Genomic DNA, 20950 nt, shown 5'->3' on the forward strand with positions numbered 1-20950 from the left:
GGTCAGCAAACTTTGGCTCCCGGGCCATCAGGATAAGGTGCTGGCGGGCCGAGATGGTTTGTTTACCTCGAGCGTCCACAGGCACGGAAGTAAACCCAAGTAAACTAAGTGTCCTGGCATGCCAGCTGCTTATCCTGATGGGCCGGGACAGCAACTGGTGGGGAAATTTTTTGGGGGGAGAAGCTGGGGATCACAGGAGTAGCCCCTGTGACCACCTCCCACATGACCCCACCCCTAGGCCGGGACCCCCCCACACTCTCCACATCCCATCCCTTCCCACCTTATCTGGGGAGGGCCAGGGGAGGATGTCTCTGGCCTGGCTGGAGCTGCTCCGGCAGGCTGGGCGGCACGGCAGCAGCCTGCTCTGGCGGGCCAGACCGGGCGGCATGTCCACAGCATGTTCCAGCGAGTTGGGCCAGGTGGCATGGCCGCAGCCTGCTCTGGGGGGTGGGCCAACCGGCACGGCTGCAGCCTGCTCTGGGGGGCGGGGCCGAGCGGCACGGCTGCAGCCTGCCAGCCTCGGAGCGGCAGCTGCTTTGGAGGCTGGGGGGAGAACAGCGTGGCCAGAAGCAGAGAGATTCTGGCCCCACCTCTTCCCTTCTGGCTCTGCTGCCTCTCCTTGCTCCACTGGGGGGAGGGGCTGTGTCCCACCTCTCCCTCTCTATACCCATTCATAAGTCGACACCCTTTCTGTGGTACTTCCCTTTTTACTAAAAAAATTCGGCTTATGAACGTGTATACACAGTTTTTCATTCCTGTGTATGCTTAGCAAATTCTTATATCTTGATATAGTTATGAAAGTGACTGGAAATCTGATCAAATTGGATTTGTTCCAAACATTTCTGAAAAGAAAAGCAAGTGAAACGTGTGGTTAAAGCTGAAGTACAAACTTTGAGGAGCTAAAAATTGTATGAATAGGTAAGTGATCCTTCAGCTAAAGAGTAGAGATCATGAAATAACGGAGGCTTCATACTGATGAGTTTTAAGATCTGTTACATTTATAGGTATAGTCTTGAAATGTTCCTCACTTCAGATCCAAACTGACTTTGCTACACATTTGCTGCTGTACTTGTTTTTTATTGTTGATAATCATAATAATAAACTTAACCTTTACGAAGCACTTTTCATCTGTAGATCTCAAACTACTTTAAGGAAGGCAAGTGTCTTTATCTCCAATATTACAGATAGGAAAAAACAAGGGACAGAGAGATGACATAATTTGCTCAAAGTCCCATAGTAAGTTAATGCCAAAGCTAGGAATAAAAATCTAGTTCTTCAGAGTCCCTAGCAACTCTATCATCCACTGGGCCATGCTGCTTTAGTCACATCAAATATGTGCTATTTATGGTAAAGAAATTACTGTCTTATTTTACCCTTTGTGCATAAATAATTTTCTAGCCTCTCTCGCTGTGGTTGTTTCTTCAATATTGTGGTCTATATTTGGGTAGAGAGATGTGTTCTTACTTGTTGAAAGTTTTAATTCATTTATTGTTAATTATATTGCATAACTTAAATTCAGTTGTTGACACAATGGACTGCCATGGAAATCTGACTGCCTGATGCCCAATGTGAATACAGATTTTGTAAAAGGAAATTCTGACCCCAACATCTTAAAATACTGTTGAAAATACTGATAAATATTAGAAATGTATTGATATTTTTTGCATAAAACATTGAATCTAAGTCATATGCAACTGGCATTACATACCAATTCTTAGAAAGTGTTAGTATTTATATCCATAGGTATTTTCAGCAACACAACGTAGCCCAAGATATTGAAACTGGCATTGTGCTATGTTATATAGTTACCTTGGGTCAAAATACCCCATTTTACATTAATTAATGTAATGAGTTCAATACAAAGCAAACTAACAACGGACTTGTGATAAATGAAGGGGGGGAGGGAGTAGCTCCCTTTTATGGACATCCACCCAGCCAGTTAGTTACTGTTCTCTACTTGCTTTACCTGTAAAGGGTTAACAAGTCCACAGGTAAAAGGAAGGGAGTGGGCACCAGACCAAAAGAGCCAATGGGAGGACTAGAACTTTTTAAAATTGGGGAAACGTTTTCCCCTGTGTGTGTCTGTCTGTTGTTCTCTGGAGAGAGGAGACACATAGCAGCAATGCTATAAGAAGCTTTAAGCCAGGTATGGAAATCATCAGATCATACCTAGAACTACTTATGTGAAACCCGAGATATGTAAGTAAATCAGGGAATGTCTAGGAAGATGCGATTAGGATTATTTCTTTTATTTCTCACTGGCTTGTGGACTCCTCTGTGATAACCCCCAAATGCTTTTGTTTTGCTTGTAACCTTTAAGCTGGACCTCAAGAAAGTTATTAAGTTCCAAATGTATTTTCTTCTTTTTTTGTTTTTAATAAAATTTACCTTTTTTAAGAACAGGACTGAATTTTCCCTATTTTAGCTAGAGATTTATAAAATTGCCACATATACTGGTAATGGAAAATTGGTTTAGATAGTAGTGGATGAAATTTTTCAACTGAAATCTTTTATCAGCAAAAAATGCAGATTCAGTGACAGAAAAATGTTTCACAAATTCATGTCAGTTTCGTCAAATTGCTCATTTAAAAAAAATCCAAAAATTTGACAAGTTTCATTTAGATGTTTTCTGTATGAAACATTTCATTTTTTATATGAACCAACTTTCTGTTGTAAAATTTACTTTTATTTTATTTTTTTAAAATGCAAAAACAATAAATAAAAAAGTTGAGATTTTGACCATTTTGTCAAAAAAAAAAATCACCAAAAAAACATTTTGTTAGACCAAAAACATTTTCTGACTTTTGAAATTGCCAACAAAGATTTGCTCAGTTCCTCTACTCAGATCTTAAGAGCTTCTTTCTTCCACTTCACTTTAGGGAGAATAATCATACCTAATAACAACTTCCCCTTAAACATGTCAGGAACTAGTCTACTGAACTGAGCGGAAGTCCAGGAGCTCCAGAGTTTTAACTCCAGCTCTGACATCAATTCCCTGGTGTCGGATTGGCCAAGCAGCTTGGGCCTAAATTTTCAAAAACAGGCCACCAGACATCACTCAGTTAACCGCTTCTTGATTGCTTCCGCAGTCCTCTTGACTACTCACCCCACTGAGTCTGGTAGATACTACCAAACATATACCATCTCCTTCTGAATAGCATTCCTCTCATGGGAGTAGCCTTCCACAGGTACCTGGCTCATCCTCCATAATATTCTGATTGAGGTTTGCTTCCTCATCGAAGTAGCTGGCTTTCCTTTTGGAACAGCACCCCTCCTGACTGCTCAGACCAGCAGCATCAGATGAGCTCATCCTGATATCTGGGCAGTTTCAAATGTTGCTGCACCCTATCAAGCTTGTGTTTTTGCACGTGTAGGGCTTATGAGAAAGATGTTTGTATATACTAATGGGCATAGGAGGCACCCAGGAAAAGAAATTTGACACCACTGAAGCTCTCTGGGAAGGAGTGGAGTGGAAGTGAACACACAAATCTTGGAAGAGAAACCTGTGTAGGGAGCAGAGAACTCCTCTACAGGTACCACTGCACATTTATGCTAGCTTCTGCAAAAATTATTTTGAACCTTGATCTCTCTGCCTTAAAATCCTCACAGTAATACAGGAATGACAGCACTTGCTTCCCAATGGTGTTGTGAAGATTAGTTAATAAATCCAAAGTACCCTGAAGATGTGAAGCACTACACAGTAATTGCTACAAAAAATACTAAGATAAATTGTTTCAGCTATACATAGTGCTCATCTTCCAAACACAAAAAAGTGCAAACAACATCCTTGACCTCTAATGTCACTGTTGCTCCACTGATTGAGCACACAGAGATGCTTCCACATTAAATAGCCATCTCACAATTCTTCCCCAAAGCCCAAGTGCCACTAGGCAGTGGCCTGCATTCAACCTTCTGTACTTTGGCTCAGTTATATTCTATACCCTCAAACTTTTAATTAAACAAAAAAGTTCAACCACATCAATTTAAACGTGCTGTTTCTCCCACTTACTGTGAAGTGCAGAGGTCATATGCATATTGCATCATTACATTTAGGAATAATCTGCATGAAGCCCTATACATTAGTACTTTAAAAAGCTTGTGCATTTTCATCCATAAGAATGTATTTTATAAAGATGTATCACTGGTATTCAATATACAAAGACCTACATTAAACAGGCATATTGCATATGTTTTATATTACTTTTTTTTACAAAAAAGAGCTGCTTATAAAAAGAAATGCCTGTCTAGTAAAGAAATTGGGAAGTTGGGCCACAGAGGAAAAATAAATCTTGTAAGCAGATATAAATTAGGGCCTAAATCCTTAAAATCCCCTTTTAAAGATTTGCTAGTACTCATTACAGCTAGTACTGCTATTCAAGGCAAGGTTTTGTTTTCTCAAAAAGGTGTTCAGAAACTACAGTGATGTGCACATTAAAAGAACTTGGACAGAAAATAGATAGAAAATCTACCACAGGAAAGGAGTAGTTTTATTTGGATACTTTATAAAAAACAAATATACAGAACTGCTTATTATGAAGGCAATAACAATACATCTATTTTAAAGATCGCTCTAAACTATCAGATTAAAAAGAATAATCTAACCTTTAACTACACACTGGTTTAGGAGATTTCATGACAAATCCTAAAATATGTACTTGTACACAGGAATAAGGTAAGAAAGACTTTTAAAGGAAAGCTTATTGCACTGAAGTGCTAAAGTAACATTACTGTCTACTCTGGACACTGTTGAAGTTATCACGAGTTGAAGTAATTTTCCACCTCACAGGAGGTGCTCACCATCTTGGAAGACTGGGCTCTAATTTTGTCAAGCTCCTTTTAGCTCTACTAGATATTCAACAATGGTCAGCCCAAAAATCATCCGAACAATCTTATTCAGGGAAAGTTTCCAGGAGAGTCCATGAATTACACAGAAGTGGCAAAATGATTTCCAATATATCAGGGGTCGGCAACCTTCCAGAAGTGGTGTGCAGAGTCTTCATTTATTCACTCTGATTTAAGGTTTCGCGTGCCGGTAATACATTGTAACGTTTTTAGAAAGTCTCTTTCTATAAGTCTATAATATATAACTAAACTATTGTTGTATGTAAAGGTTATTAACATTTTTAAGACGCTTCATTTATAATTAAATTAAAATGCAGAGCCCCTCCGAACCGGTGGCCAGGACCCGGGCAGCGTGAGTGCCACTGAAAATCAGCTTGTGTGCCACCTTCGGCACGCGTGCCATAGGTTGCCTACCCCTGCAATATATTTTAACATGAGTTACAAGGTAAAACTTGCCAAACATCTTTAAGTGGGAAAGAAACAAGGCACAGAAAGACAAAAACTAAGGTAGAGACAGAGACATCAAAATTCTTGCTATAAAAGTTAACAGTGTGACCTTCCTCGTGACTTAAAAAAACAAAAAACCTCACAAATGCACCTGATCATAGAGGAAGGAATTACAACAATCCTGCAGCCCAGGATCAGAAGACCCCTTTAAGAAAAAAGGAATCTGGAATTCTGCTACAAATAGTACTGATGGTGACTCAGTGGTCGTAATCTTTCACCTCAGATTCATCACTGATCCAGTACCCCAGCATGATGACTGAGACTATGTTGCTAAAGACACCTTCTTTAGTATACCATATAGAAGTAAGGGCACTGATCAGTCAGGTCTTTCAAAAAAAACTTGTAATGAATCTTTAAAAATAATAAGGGCTGAGATTTAATATAATAATCATAGCAACTCTAACAACTCCTGGGTCCTTGGAAAAAATCATTTAACTTTCGCCTTTTTCCTGATCCATGAAATGGAGATTCTCCCCCCAACCCACCAGTGTACAGTGAGGATTGGAGATAGTCAGATTGTATGTGGCCTCCACTTGTGTAATTTTCTGTGTATATATGCACTATCCCTGGTGTGTGTAAGCCAACATATTTTGCCCACAAAAATTCAACCAGAGGCACGCACAGAGAGATGGGATCTATCATATTCATTCATTGATGCTTCATTCAAAATTAGATTCAATATTTGTAAAGCACTTTGAAGATGAAAAGTGCTATGTTAATGTCATTATTACTAATGCACTTTGTGGCATACAAAGCAGACCAAAATTAAGAAATGCTGTTAAATCTGTTTCTCTGTATTTCTACCTTCCCCTCAAATTAACCTGCTTCCTTTCAGTTTACCCATCAGGATAGTTTACCACGAGTCCCATTCCAGTTATAAGAATCCACCTGCAAATTAAAAAAGCCTACCAGTGTCCCAGAGAAGACATGCTCTCCAATAAACACATTGCAGACTCGCAATCATTAGTCAATCGCAAAAAGAGCCACACTGACAATCACTGACTGACTGTTTCTTGAGCCAATTCTACCCACAAAAAATAACATTTTAGAAGTTATTGTGTATTTGCATGTTTCTTTATATCTTTTCATTTGCCTACAAAAACTCCTTTCCAAATCTTCATTAATTTCATTTTTAAACAGAGTAATTGTGGGAGGGCACTAACATTAGTAGTTCTTCCTTGAGAGTACACAACTGTCCGTTTAAGTTCTGTTTCATTTTAAGTATTTATTTATTTTTACAATTCAATGGTTCACTTTTTTTTCTTCCATTTTACAGTCCTGCAGCTGTATGTTGAGTAAACAAAGAGATAAGGAGGCTGCTTTATTTCTCAAGGATCCTACATAGTGTGCTGAGTTCTTAAAAAAAAAGAGAAACTAAAGGCTGGTAAGGAAAAATTGATATACCAGTTCTGTTTTAGATCACCATCTATGTAATTAATTTCACCTAAAGTGGTCTGCTTTGTTCTCGTATGTAGGCAGGGACAGGAGACTTATAAGTTTGGCTCACTGCATTAATTCAGAAAACAAAATTTTTGTACAAAGTTACCTTTCTGTAGGTGTGTAATGATGGAACAGACAAGCACAAAAAGTAAAAACTGCTAGTCCATTTTTTCACCCGTGATGAAGAACGGGGGGACCACCACACAGTTTGGGTTCCACTGGATTAATTAATTCAAGGTTTTAGTTAATTTTTAATAATTTATTTAACCTTTTGAATTCTAAGTTCCCAAAGTTGCCGTTTTAACTCTATGTATTCACCACTACCATATACTCATAATATCACCATCACTGTTTTATTCAGAACCACAGCTATTCCCCAAAAAGGTACTAATTAATACTCTGGATTATAATAATTATGTTTTTTGTCAAAGTTTTTAATTTTTTTATCATGCTTTTAAAAGCTAGTCAAAGACATTCTTATTTAATAAGCTTTAAATCCTTTTTTTGTCCATCATTATAAATCAGTGGATGAAAACTCAGATTATTATATTTAATGTATTTATCATCAGGATTGGGTTCTCAAAACAGATCATAATATAGTTTAATTAAGATGGCAAATATTTGCCTACAATATCAGTTGTTTATAAAACAGACCCAAAGAACAATAAAAATCATCTCTTTTTACGGTTTTACATTGTTCTAGGTACCTGTGGTTAAAGGCAGGTGAGTGACACTAGTAAGACAGGTGAGAGTGAACCAGGTGGATGCCAGTGTTGCGCCAAATAGCAGCAGCAGTAGTATAAGTTTCAGCATGCCCCTGATAAAATCTGCAAACCTGAAATAAAAGCACAAATCTCATAAATTCAAATGTTATTTTTCAAGTTATTTAAGCATGACACTTTACAGTAAAATTAAGACATTCTCACTATATAATCCAGAAATTAGAAAAGACCACTGCACCTTATTCTGAAACTGCTAGAAGGAGTTATATATAATGGTGATTTTTGTCATGGTTAAACTGAAGCCTGACTTGATTCCACAGCAGTTCAAAAAAGTCTGTCTCATCAATTCAGGATCATTGGCATACAGGAAGTATTCTTGTTTGCAGTTCTTAGAATGTAAATCCTCTTGGGCAGGGACCATATTATTTTTAAATACCTGAACAAACACCATGCTCTAAAACTGGAAAATAACTTTAACCTCTGCTTTGAAATCTTTCTTTACACAGTCTCACAACCACAATTCAAGATTTCTTTGTTGTTTTAAAAGCATCTTCACAGCTCCAATATACAAAACCTCTTAAACACTACACTCACTCCCTACCTCTTCCTTATGCTTGACTCCTATGTATTTTTGCCAGATCACAGTTATCGGGATCATCTCTGCTATTATAATATTTTAAAAATTAACTCTTTGCTGCCATTCTCTGACATCTCCTTGCGGACATCTAGCTGCTAGATGAAGCTCAACATGGCTAAAATGGAGCTCTTGATCTTCCCCATCAAGCTCTCCCCTTTACCTCTTTTCTCAATCACTATGGATACCACCACGCCTCCTGTCACTCAAGCCCATAACTTAGGCATCATCTTCGACTTGGACCTCCCTCTATGTCCTCATATTCAAGCTATGTCTAAACCTTGCTGATTCTTTCTATCTAAGATCTGTAAGACATGGCCTTTCCCATTCATCCACAGCTAAAACTCTGATCTAGGCTTTCATCTGCCTGGTGAAATTACTGCAACATCCTATTCTCTGGCCTTGATAAATGCAATCTTCATATCTACGCAGAATGCTGCTGTACTGCTGTAAAGATAATTGTCCTAGCCTAGTGCTTTGACCGTATCACCCCTCTCTTTGCATCACTTAACTTGTTCCCTTTTCTCGATTAAATCAAAACTATTTGTCTTCACTTACCCATCCAATCATTTTTCATTCGCTACCAAGACGCTGACTCCCGCCTTTGACTGGCCCATGATGCCAGTGTCTACAGCCCACTTGTTAAATTTTCAAACAAGTATTTTTGTACTTTCTCCTATGCTGCCCCCTGAGAATTGGGAAGAGCCCCCTGTAAACATCTGCAAAACTAACTCATTATCCTCCTCGACAATCCTAGTTCACTGTGATGCCTAGAAAAAGCTTGACGACATTTAGCCTGTTGGTATGCCGAGAACACAACCTATCATGCTGGCTAGTACTGTCTCATTGTTTATTTCTACTCCCCTCATTTGTGTTTGTCAGGCTGTATCCACCTGTTGTCTCATTTATTACTTTGATTGTAAGCTCTTTGGGGCAAGAACTGTCTTTTTGTTCTGTTTTTACAACACTCAGCACAATGAGGACCTGGTCCATGACTAGGGTTCCTAAACACGACAGTAATTCAAATAAAAATGAATAAATAATAATAATAATAATAATAATAATTCAAAACAATTCAGCCAATGGGGACACTGTCTCACTTTGTATATTTACAAGGGAAACTTAAAAGATAGTTCAGATAGTGTTTTTCAGCAGCTAAACATAAGAGGAAATTTTAATTTTTTTCCCCCCAAAGCAGATCTCTCTCAGAACAAAATCACATCCTTACTTACATGGCTGCTTGCCAGTCAGTGGCATTTAGACTTGAGGGTGCATTGATCAATTAGTTTAGGGCAACTTGCTTGATTATGTGCAAGCGTAAATATGTATTTATTTCATTCAAGCTAGACTGAAGAGCTAGGATCCATTTTTGTGGAAAAACTCACACCTTTCCAGTTATTCTCAAACCCCCAATACTAATATCACTATGAAGTCATTGTAATAAAGAACAACACGCTGTGTATAACAAGAGGATAAGTTGGGTCTTGTAAACCCAAATGAGTCAATGATGGAGGTCTCAGTAAATAGGGCAAGCAGAAACCCTATGCTCAGACACTTGCACCTAGATACAAAACTAAATAAGATCTATTAAACAGTTTGCAGGGGCACTCAATTTTTTTGCACCTTTTGTATTTATTAAAAAAAACCCAAACAATCCAGCTGAGCACTGAACCCCCAACACAATTAGTACTGCAACTGTTCTTTTCAAAAGAGATTTTAACACTGGTGCAAACTTAGAAAAAACATTTGAGAGGGAGATATTATTCAATTTGCTAGTAATTTTTTGTAGTTCCCTTGCTATTATTGAAATGATGTCTGAAGAACTTCTCCCCTCTTAGCTCAGTTTTAATCCTCCTGTTGGATTGGGGTAGTGTAGTCCAGGAAGTTTGGAATGATGAAGACATCCTAACTTGTCTAATTGCCTTATTTTCCCCTGTTAAAAAAAAGAGTTGGGTAAGTATTTTAAGGTCCAATCCTACCTGGCCCATCTGATATAAAAGGTAACACTATATACAGCTTGAAAGTTGAGAATGCCACCTTTAAGTGATGTTTAGCAGTTTATCGAAGATGGGAGTTTTATGAAATATTGGATCTTAAGACCACATCTTTCCTCTTATTTTGTCCTTCCCTCTATTTCAATTCCACACTGAACTTAGAAGTCAATAACTGGTAGAGCTAGAATCAATGCTGTATATCATCTTAAAGCTCGTAATCCCAGCTTTCAAATAGCATAGAGTATTAACTTCTAACTGCAGAAGTTTAGCTGTTCATGCTGGATTTGAAGGGGGGGAAGAAGAAACTAATCAGTTTGACCAAACTTTAAAATCACAGGAGTCAGTTTATTTATTCATTTTTTTCTGTATTTTTGTCATTAAACTAACTGTGAAACTTCTCAGAAGTATCACAAAACATGAACTTCATATTTGTCCCATGGAGCAAAGTCTGAGGGGTTATTTTGCTGCCAACATCAGTATTCCATTTCTACATATGCTGCCTAATAAAAAAAAGTGGATGAAATATCAGATTGGAGGTGGGAGGGCGGGGAAAAATGGAGTCAGATATTTTCTCCACTTTACTGTACTGAGCAGTTGCAGCTGTCTTTTAATATAGGAAGAGAAGCTGCTGTTGAAATTAATAGCAGTAACAGGCATCTCAGATTTTGCTGGGAGTAAAAGTTGACATTTGCCCCTTATTTGGTTCTAAGTTTCACAAAACTGTTGAATTAAACAAAAATGGAGAAAACATAACAAATAAGGTCATACTCAGTCCTTTAAGGGCCTGTATTTCACCTCTGTTGAACTCACTATGACTAGTAAAAATGCTTGCAAGACCTGTAAACTTTTCACAGCACTGGTCTCAATTCAATGATCAGAAAGAAAATTTTTGTTCCCCAGTCCCAGCAGTTCTGTCACTTACAACCATGCAGCAACACACCAACACGATCTTTCATGACCAAGCAAATCCACTTGTGCTGGATCTTGCAGTTAAGGCCTAAGTGTATGTTGCTGAGAAAAGTCTGTTGCTAGGGCAATTATCACCAAGTCACAACATTTCAGCATTTTGACATCACTGCAGGATAAAAGCAGAAGGAAATGCTGGGCTGTGAAGGACAAAAATCCAGAAATATCTGAGATCATTAGTGAACGTGACAAGAAAAATTCTGGGGGAAAAGGAGATAGATTTATGTTTCAGCGCGATAATAAAACATGAATGTCATTCTTTAAAGTTGCTTTGCTTGAAACCAGTCTCATTCTACCTCTGCCAGCAAAGGGTACAACATCTGCCAATTGCCCAAAATATCCCAGACTTTTCCATCATTAAAATGCATCACACAAATTAACCAAACATGTCTAGTTCAGGATTGTGGGGGAGTAGAGAGAAGTAGGATTTATTTATATACCTTGTGGAGAAAAACTCCTCATACCACAAAAAGCAAAATAAAGAGATTTGGGTCCTGATTTTCAATATGAGCCTTCCTTTGAAGGGGCACAATTTAATACCCACAGTGAATTGCAGGCACAAATGCTACCATTGCAGGCAGCAGGTGGTTAAGATATCTACATGGTTGCATTTGTGTCATCAAAAACTGAAACCAAATTTGAAAAATCAGGCCCTTTGTATGCAGTTAAAGAATTAAATCTTGTTAATGAAAGGGTAAAATAATATCTAGACTTTATGGTTTGAGGAGAATAAAGTAAAGCAAACACTATCATTCTTAAATTGTAACATTTTTGGTTTTACAAATTAACAGCTGGTAGAACCCCCCCCAAACAAAACAAAAACACACACACAAAACCCCCTAAAAACTAAAAAAAAACAAAAACCCACCTTACCACAGACTGTTCAGAGAGATAGCTGCTTGAAAGTCTGGAAAGTCACAGTCCTGACACTGAAATACATCAGCTTGTCATACTTGACAAGAATCATTACCTAATTTTCCTAATTATAACTTTCAGCAGATTACAGTCAGAGTCATCACTGGTTCAATCCTACAGAGATACCTGCTGAATAGGCCTAAGAGGAGGGAATCATCTATCAAAAGTGACAAATCACCCTTGCCCACTTTTTGTGTGTGTGCAAACGCTACTGTTTGAACTATATAGTGCCTGAATTGCAGAGACATATTTGGAAACAGACTATTAGTATTCTTTTAATTTACTCAAAAGCAAAGTTTTGAACTCTACAAAATACTGACTTTGCTATAAAGTTTGCAGTCAATTTTGCAGCAGTTAGAGAGGCTTTAAGCATTTTCTGAAACTAAAACTAGGCTATATATTAAATAAATTAATTTACCATAAAGGCTGAGATTTGCATTATGGGTCTGAATCAGCAAATTCTTGCTAGAGAAGCTTAAGGCTAGAAAGGGTGCCCCTCTAGTGTTCAAGGGCCTCAATTGCAGTAGCAAAGGCTAGCCCATATGAGAGAGAATTCTGCATGAGTATTCACACTAGTTTCTCCATCATACTGCTTTTGCTGCGTGGACAGGACATATATTAATAGGTCATTATTTACCAAACACTACTTTTACAATGCCAGGAGGGCTTTAAACTTTTCGCTATGGAGAAAAATGTCATAGCTAAATCTAGCAATAGCTAACAAACAATGGGTCCTCTGCAGGGATCCTATTGGAGTATGACCCTTGATTAGTAGGATTTAGCTCTTTGGCTAGTTAGCATTTGGAGTACTGTGGTGGGGGAGCTCAAATGTCTTTTTCCCTTTTCCATGTCTGTGGGGGAGCTTTCCTCTTCCTCCTTTCTAGTTGTTAAGTGGAATAAGAGGTGGCAAGAGGAGAAACCCAATAAGAACGGCCATACTGGGTCAGACCAAAAGTCCATCTAGCCCAGTATCCTGTCTTCCGACAGTGGCTGATGGCAGGTGCCCCAGAGGGAATGAACAGAACAGGTATTCATCAAGTGATCCATCCCATCGCCCATTCCCAGTTTCTGGCAAACAGAGGCTAGGGACACCATCCCTGACTATCTTGGCTAATAGCTATTGGTGGACCTATCCTCCATGAACTTATCTAGTTCTTGTTTCAACCTACAGTTTGTTATTTATTAGTTATACACGTTGTTGTTGTACAGTACAAGAAGATGACAGTCTCTGCCCCAAAAGAGTTTAATACAGTTTTGGGTCCCAATCCTGCAATGACCTCTGTGCAGACAGACTCCTGCACCCGTGCAGCATTCATTGTAGAATCAGAGCCTTGGTAGTGGATGGAAAGAAGACAGAACTATACCGGGAAATCCAGAGATGAGTGTAATGTAGCGGTTTTCTATTTTTTATTAACTTAAGTTAGCAAGAGCCGCAAGGAAGGTGAAGGTTTTTGCTTTTTCATTTTTGTTTTTTTTAAACAAAGCTTGGATAGAAAGAGTCTGGTAGCTTGGTTTGGGAAGGGCATTCCTAGTCTGACTTTTTCACTCATAAATCCACATCTTTTCAGATGGTTGGTGGGGAGTGTCACTCCACACCCATGGTGGTCAGGAGGAGAGATGCTAGGAACACTCTGTGTCCACGTATGTGGGAAGTGTGTTGTATTCTCAGCATCAAACACTCAGTGGATCAGATTGCTAGACAGGCATTGGCAGGAAACAGACACTGATGTTCTTTGTTGTTTTTCAGAGGTGCTAAACTGGTTCTTCCCAAGATCAGGCAACCTCCTTCTCACAAGGCTACCCTGAAAAGGAGCGGATGGGAAGCACTCTCAGACATAACAATATGACTTCTTAAACTTGATGAGTGAGCAAATGGCATTTTCAACCCATGTAGTCCAGTAACATGAAATATACAAATTACAAAAAGAAACAATACATCATCCATCTTGGAGAGTCATATCTGCCATTTCAAATATTTCACTAATGATCAGAAATAAATTCAGTTTATAGTCTTAAAAACCTAAGTGATTGTTACAGGTGAAGAAAAATGAAGAACTGAAGATCATTATTCCTACCTTGCCATTGCTATGCCAACAACACAGCCTCCAACTATGGACCAAAATCCAATCCAGCCCGCATCCACCTGATGGGAAACAGCACGGGGAAATGAAAGTGTTAAGGCTGAGAAAACAAGATGCTACTTTGAAAAAAGGAGGTGGGGGGGACTGAAAAATCCTAGCAAAAAAACTGATGGACTTTTCTAAGAAATTCAAAGGAAATATAATTTAATTAAAAGGATATGGTCAAATAGTCTATGCCCCGAATGTGACCTCTCTTTATATTGGAATCTGCTGGGGAATGTCATCTGGATTTGTATGATACTCTATTAGAGACTTAAAAATAAAAATATCTCTCTACTGATTTTGTCCTTTCAATTTGGCAAACATTGATTTTCTTTTCCTTCACTATTTGTGAAAGTACAGCAGCCAACACTACTCCCTTTTATTTGCCTCTTTATTAACATCAGTAGTACTGTGGCAGAGCTCTGACCTTGCTCCTGTGGGTCCTGCGCTTCTAGGCGGTTTATGCTAGCCTCAGTGGCTCACTGTGACCCTCCACGTAGCCCTTCTCTCTCTAGGGCCAGGGTTACAGTCTACTGAGCCCTTTTCATCATAGGCTGCAAGGAGGTTGGTGAGAGAACTCCCACAGTCTCTGTTCAGCCTCCTGTCCTGACAGGGACCTGACTTCCCCTTCCAGGAGCTGTTCCTGTAGTGGTGGGTTGTGGGGGGAACCCGGGCCCGCCCTCTACTCCGGGTTCCAGCCCAGGGACCCTAATGGTAGCAGTTGTTGGCAGCCAACCTTTCACTGCCAGAGTTGCTACATTTCCCTGGGCCACTTCCCCACAGCTCTCCTGCTTTTCCCTTCTTCACCCTTACCTTAGGGCTCCTTTAACGATGGTTTGAGGGTGTCTTCAGTAACCAGCCGCACTTCCTCTCCTCTGACTCCCTGGCTCCCCTGCCTGACTGGAGTGAGCCCTTTTTATAGTAACAGCAGGGCCTTAATTAGAGTCAGGTGGTCACATTAACTGAATGGCCTCAGCTGACTCTTTGCAGGTTAATTGGAGTCAGGTGTTCTCATTAGCCTGGAGCAGCCCCTGCTCTGGTCAGTCAGGGAACAGAAAACTGTTAATCCAGTGGCCAGTATATCTGCCTTCTGCTATTCTGCTGTACCCAGCCGGCCTGGGTCTATCACAGTACATACAGCTCTGAAGATATGAACTGCCACTGTAGAATCAGCAGGGGGCGCCACAATAACTTTTGGTATGTCAATGCTAAAAGTTTGTTTTGTTTTACGTGTCAGTAGTGAAGTGGTACGTATATATTGATAGTTCCAGAAAACAGTGAGAAAAACTAAGGTAGGGAATATGTACATCAGCTCAAACACCATTACAAATCTAACAAAATACCTATGAAATAGAGCAGCTGCTGCATGTAAATACTTACTTGGCTGACGTGAACTGGTGTTAATATCAAGTCCAGAACACCAGACCAGCCAGAGAAAACACCCAACGGTATAGCATAGGCTAACGCAATCATCAAAAAACGGAAATTGCTGTGAAGACAACATATATGCAGTTAGCTGCTGTTTGTATTAGAAACGGCTCAGATTAACTTCAAGAGTAAATTGTACCCTAGAATCTATATTCCGCCCATTAAGAAGAAAAGTAGAAATCTAAAGAGTGAGTCAGAAAAATCAAGTATAGTATTTGACTATTTCACTGAAATTCCAAGTGCTGAGAAGTTACTGCCTGGCACCATGTTATTAAAGAAAAAGCATTTACTATGTGCGTATCAATGGCACCTTCTTGATTTTTGGACCATGCTAGGCTCTCAGACTTTCCTATTCTTCACAAGAAATTCAGTTTGTTATGCTATTTTATTACATTAACAGTCTATGCAGTATTAACATATTAAAAACCAATAAGCATAAATTCAGTGCGACAAAAGATTATTTCATATATAAATTCAGAGATTCATATTCTTCAAGCTACTCTTGCTGTTTACTTTCTTTGAGAAAGGGAAATTTACTGCAGTCTCTTCTTGCCCTACCAGCTTGTCACTTGCACTACACATCACAAATTTATTTTCTTAAAACTTATTTTCTACTTAAAAACATATAAATATTATAATCCAACTCTTTGGAATACTCATGCAGAACATAAACAACAATTTACAATTATATCAGAACTTTTATGCAAGGATCTCAAAGCACTCCGGCAAACAAACCTCACTGTGAACTAGATTAAGTATTTTTCCATGTTTCCTTAATAAAAGAGCCCAAGCTAAACTCATAAAATATACACATGTAAAAGAAAACTGTGCACATAATTTTGAAGCAGAAACTGGTTGTGTGTATAATTAGCCATTTTTGCACATGTAAATACATATTTTAAACTAATTGCCTTATTTTGCTTCTGCACATGTATTGTGTTGGCACAATTTAGGTACTTTTATTTGAAAATATGCCTTCAGTGATTTCCCCCCCAAGGTGACAGTGAATTCGCAGCAGAAAGCGGAACAGAACCCAAGAATCCTAGCTAAGCAGTAGAACACCTTTCCTCCAATGAATGTATTCGGAATACAGTCCTGTCATTTGAAATCCCCACTTGTTTAAATGTTGTGTTCCCATTTTCTGTAGAAGCATCATAGAAAAGTACAGTGAGAAAGTCAATATCGTAAGCAATAAACTTTTCAGAACTTCCTCATATGTTCTTCATATTCAATAAGGACAAATGCAAAGTACTCCACTTAGGAAGGAACAATCAGTTGCACACATACAAAATGGGAAATGACTGCCTAGGAAGGAGTACTGCGGAAAGGGATCTGGGGGTCATAGTGGATCACAAGCTAAATATGAGTCAACAGTGTAACACTGTTGCAAAAGAAAAAAACATCATTCTGGGATGTATTAGCAGGAGTGTTGTAAGCAAGACAGGAGAAGTAATTCTTCCGCTCTACTCCACGCTGATTAGGTCTCAACTGGAGTATTACGTCCAGTTCTGGGAGCCGCATTTCATGAAAGATGGGGACAAATCGGAGAAAGTCCAGAGAAGAGCAACAAAAATTATTAGAGGTCTAGAAAACATGACCTATGAGGAAAGATTGAAAAAATTGGGTTTGTTTAGTCTGGAGAAAAGAAGACTGAGAGGGGACATGATAACCGTTTTCAAGTACATAAAAGGTTGTTATAAGGAGAAAGGAGAAGAATTGTTCTCCTTAATCTCTGAGGATAGGACAAGAAGCAATGGGCTTAAATTGCAGCAAGGGCGGTTTAGCTTGAAAAACTTCCTGTCCGGGTGGTTAAGCACTGGAATAAATTGCCCAGGGAGGTTGTGGATTCTCCATCATTGGAGATTTTTAAGAGCAGGTTAGACAAACACCTATCAGGGATGGTCTAGATAATACTTAGTCCTGCCACGAGTGCAGGGGACTGGACTAGATGGCCTCTCAAGGTCTCTTCCAGTCCTACAATTCTAACACAGTGTTTGTGACCTATTAACACTGGGTGTGTGGGGGAGACAAACAGAGTTATAGTTAACAAGATACTCTAAACCAGCCAGTGGAAGAGAGTAACTGTAAGAAGCACTCATGGTAGTCTTGAAAGAGATTGGGTATTTATCTGAATACAAGTCAATGCCATTTGAATTCTGAATTCAACTTTCCAGGAAGATAACAGAGAGAAGAATGCTGAAATTTCAGGCAAGACTGAGAACCAACAATGTGCAAACTTAGAACCCAGAATCACTGCCTCAGGGAGACAAAATGACTGTCAACATTATGGGTGAAACAGGACTCCAGTTCAAATACCCTATACTCTGAATACATTTACACATACTATTCAGCTAATAGTACTTAATACCTTTCTCTTTCTTTGGGGATGAGGGAGAGGGGAACAGTAGCAAGAGTGGAAAACATCAGCAATTTAAACCATAAAAAGCAGTGGGGAGAGAGAGAGAGAGAGAGAAACACACACACAAGTCTAAGAATGTCTTCTAAAGAAATCAGGATTTTTTTCAGTTAAAAAGATTCACCTTCACTGTTCATTGAAGGTGAAACAATCAAAGGTTTGTCATCATCTGCACCCTACAAAGTTAAACAGGAGTTGACAAGACGAGTCCTAAAACAATCACGTAAGCAACAGCATTACTGTAACTGACAGCACACACCTCTACTGAGAGGCAGCCTGAAGACAGAAAATGGTGCCTTTACATTCAGCAACCCTAGTATTTCTAACTAAGGTTTGGACAGTGTTTATTTTATTGCTTACTTTTAGGGCTCTGTCCAAGGTGGTTACCCAAAGGATGTTCATGTAACCACAAAAAGGCCTCCCTCAAAACATTCCATAGGACTGAAATTGATCAGCACCAGCTCCCTAGACATGAAGGAGCAATTTGCTAGTTCACACAACTATTGAAGCTGAGGAAAAGATCTTAGAACATTCTCTGAAATGTTCAGAATTTCAGAGGTCACGTTTGTTTTATTCCATGAGAAGATCTAAAGAATATAGCCAACATTTACCTGGAGCCCTTTTTCTTTCACACAGCTTCTTCTCGAGCAAAGCAACTACATTACATAAACATGGCCTTCTCCCAATACCACTTGTCAGTTTTCTTTTAATAAAACAGTGCAAAGAAAGCCTAAACACAGGAGTAAGGTTATTTCATGTTCTCATTACAATTTTAAAGATGCATTTACAGTGTTTTCTACCATCATTTGTCTGTCATCTACTAGGCCCACTCTCTCCTCCTTGACTCTGGTCTACCTTGTGCAATCTTAGAGTCTAAGAGGGCAGATTGTCTTTTATACTCAGTGCTGCTATTTTCCAAAATTATTTAACATTTCACATTTGGAAGGTATGTCAATGTTTGCAGAATAAAACACAATGGAAAATGTTCTACCTGTTTAGGCACTTTCTAAAGAAGGGACTGAACTTGTTCCAAAATACTGTCTGTCAAATAGTCTCAAATTCTGGGTACATGATTGCATATCTAGTCTTCCTTCTAGACTGAAAAGAGACACTAAGAGGGGAGGTTAAATTGTAACCTACCTTGATGGTGGTCTCATCTGGATCATCTTGCCTTTTCTAGACTTTTGGCTATGAATCAGCTCCTTGGCTGTGGTATGGCTATTTTGCCAATGGATTCTGGCCATAAGCTGCTGTATCCAGCTCATGAGAATCACATCTGTGTAAGGGGCTCCCCTGGTGATAGTCACCTATGCCACCCGCTGTACCAGCATTAGGGACTTGAGGAGAGAAAAGGGTGCATAGTTGAGGCAATCTTATGTTATGCCAATCTTAAGCTGTCATTTTGTCTCCTTGGACCTATTAATAGACAATATGAGTCTATGCAAAGGTGAATATAGCCAAGAATCTGGCCATGCGTATTTATCTTTGCAATTACCATCCCTCACCATCCAAAAATTTTACAGAAAAAGCAAGCATGTTGCTGCCTGTCACACTATCAACCACTGCACCCACACTATTTCCCATCATAATATATATGTGCCTATGACATAGGAAAGTTAGCATCAACTTTTTTTTATTAAAACATTCTGCTGGAATATGGATCAGCTTTTAAAAAAAAACCCAACCCCTATTGCACACTACTAGACTCCATAAGGGAAGACGGTTCAGATGGAAAGCCTGTCAGAGTCAATCAGCTTCCTGGCAATAACCTTGACAATGTCTATTTAGCACCAACCTTATTCTGTGGCCTCCTTTCTGGATAGAGATGCCATGTGAAACTATGACTTCTAGTTCATAAAGGAGCGAGAGATACACAGAGTCCTTAGTTTTATGAGCTTTAGAATAGTTTACATAGATTCTTCAAATGAGCTTTAGAATAGTTTACATAGATTGTTCAAAATATTAAATGTATATAATTGGCGAATACTGTCAAGCTACTTTAAAACTAAATCTGTTATTGTTAATTTGAAACAAATATTTTAAACTATTTGCAGGTATTGGGATTTTTTTTTTCTACTGAAGCACTAGGACATGCTGTATGTCCTGTTTCAGTGTAAAAAAAAAAACATTGCTAAACTAAGGACCTTAGAAAGAGTATTTTTTCCAGTCTTGACTAGGGTATTATAACAAGATTGGTGGCCCATTAAGTTGAGTTGAGCCCCCATATGTGACTATTCAGTTGCCTCCGAGCTGATGTTGTGAGACTGGGATCTGGTGATTGCTTGAGGATCACCTTGTCTCCATAAGAGTCAGCAAGAAACTCAGTTATTAGTGAGAGCTGACGGGAGTAGATGTCAGGGGAAAGAACCCAGATCATATGTGACTCCCAGGTAGATGACCTGTGGACTGTAATCCTGCAGAGAGCAGACTGCAAAGGAGAAAGGAGCAGAGAGGCTCACCTTGATTCCAAGAAGGTGGGCTGCAAGGATTACACAGGTTCCTGAAGAAGGTAAAGGACATGATTGAGGTGTTGAACTTTTGTTAAACATAAGAAATAAAACTGAAGCCCTGAAGAAAAAGATACAAACTCATGGCTGAAGTGTTTTTTGGTGTATGGACTTGTGAGTTAGCCCACAGGCTAACATATATCAAATATAGATATGCACATCAGCAACATATGAAGGCAATCTCAAAATAGGGACACTAACTCTAATCCAGGGAGTCAGGATTCTCCAGGGTTCATCAACTGAGTATCCCTACACAGCTCTGTCAGCAGAAATAGTCCCTGTCTCAAAGACTACAAAATGTAGATTAGACAGACAACATGGTCTGATGTCTAACACAATCGATGATGGATCTCTCTTACAGCACAGCAGATTCTGTTCTTTTATAAATCCTTCCTCTTTGATGGATTATTGCTGAACGGCTCCCCAAGACAAGTGTGTTTTGAATGATGAGATGGC

The 20950-nt window shown here is 39.0% G+C and overlaps 1 protein-coding gene and 1 long non-coding RNA gene across 2 annotated transcripts in view; one reads left to right on the plus strand and one right to left on the minus strand.

Moving 5' to 3' along the window:
* The window catches only part of SLC49A4 (solute carrier family 49 member 4), a 134832-nt gene that overhangs the window by 16486 nt on the left and 97396 nt on the right, over nt 1-20950 (minus strand). The window contains exons 5-7 of the mRNA XM_039494267.1: nt 15524-15632; nt 14096-14163; nt 7497-7624 (exon numbers count right to left, since the gene is read on the minus strand). Of these exons, the coding sequence (XP_039350201.1) occupies nt 7497-7624; nt 14096-14163; nt 15524-15632 (305 nt within the window). The remainder of the gene's footprint in view (nt 1-7496; nt 7625-14095; nt 14164-15523; nt 15633-20950) is intronic.
* Nucleotides 801-14192, plus strand: LOC120374504. The gene is made up of 3 exons (XR_005586125.1): nt 801-918; nt 6626-6733; nt 13768-14192. It is a non-coding gene; the product is annotated as an uncharacterized LOC120374504 (long non-coding RNA).

Source organism: Mauremys reevesii, linkage group 11 (assembly GCF_016161935.1).
Source record: "Mauremys reevesii isolate NIE-2019 linkage group 11, ASM1616193v1, whole genome shotgun sequence".
NCBI classification, from domain to species: domain Eukaryota; kingdom Metazoa; phylum Chordata; order Testudines; family Geoemydidae; genus Mauremys; species Mauremys reevesii.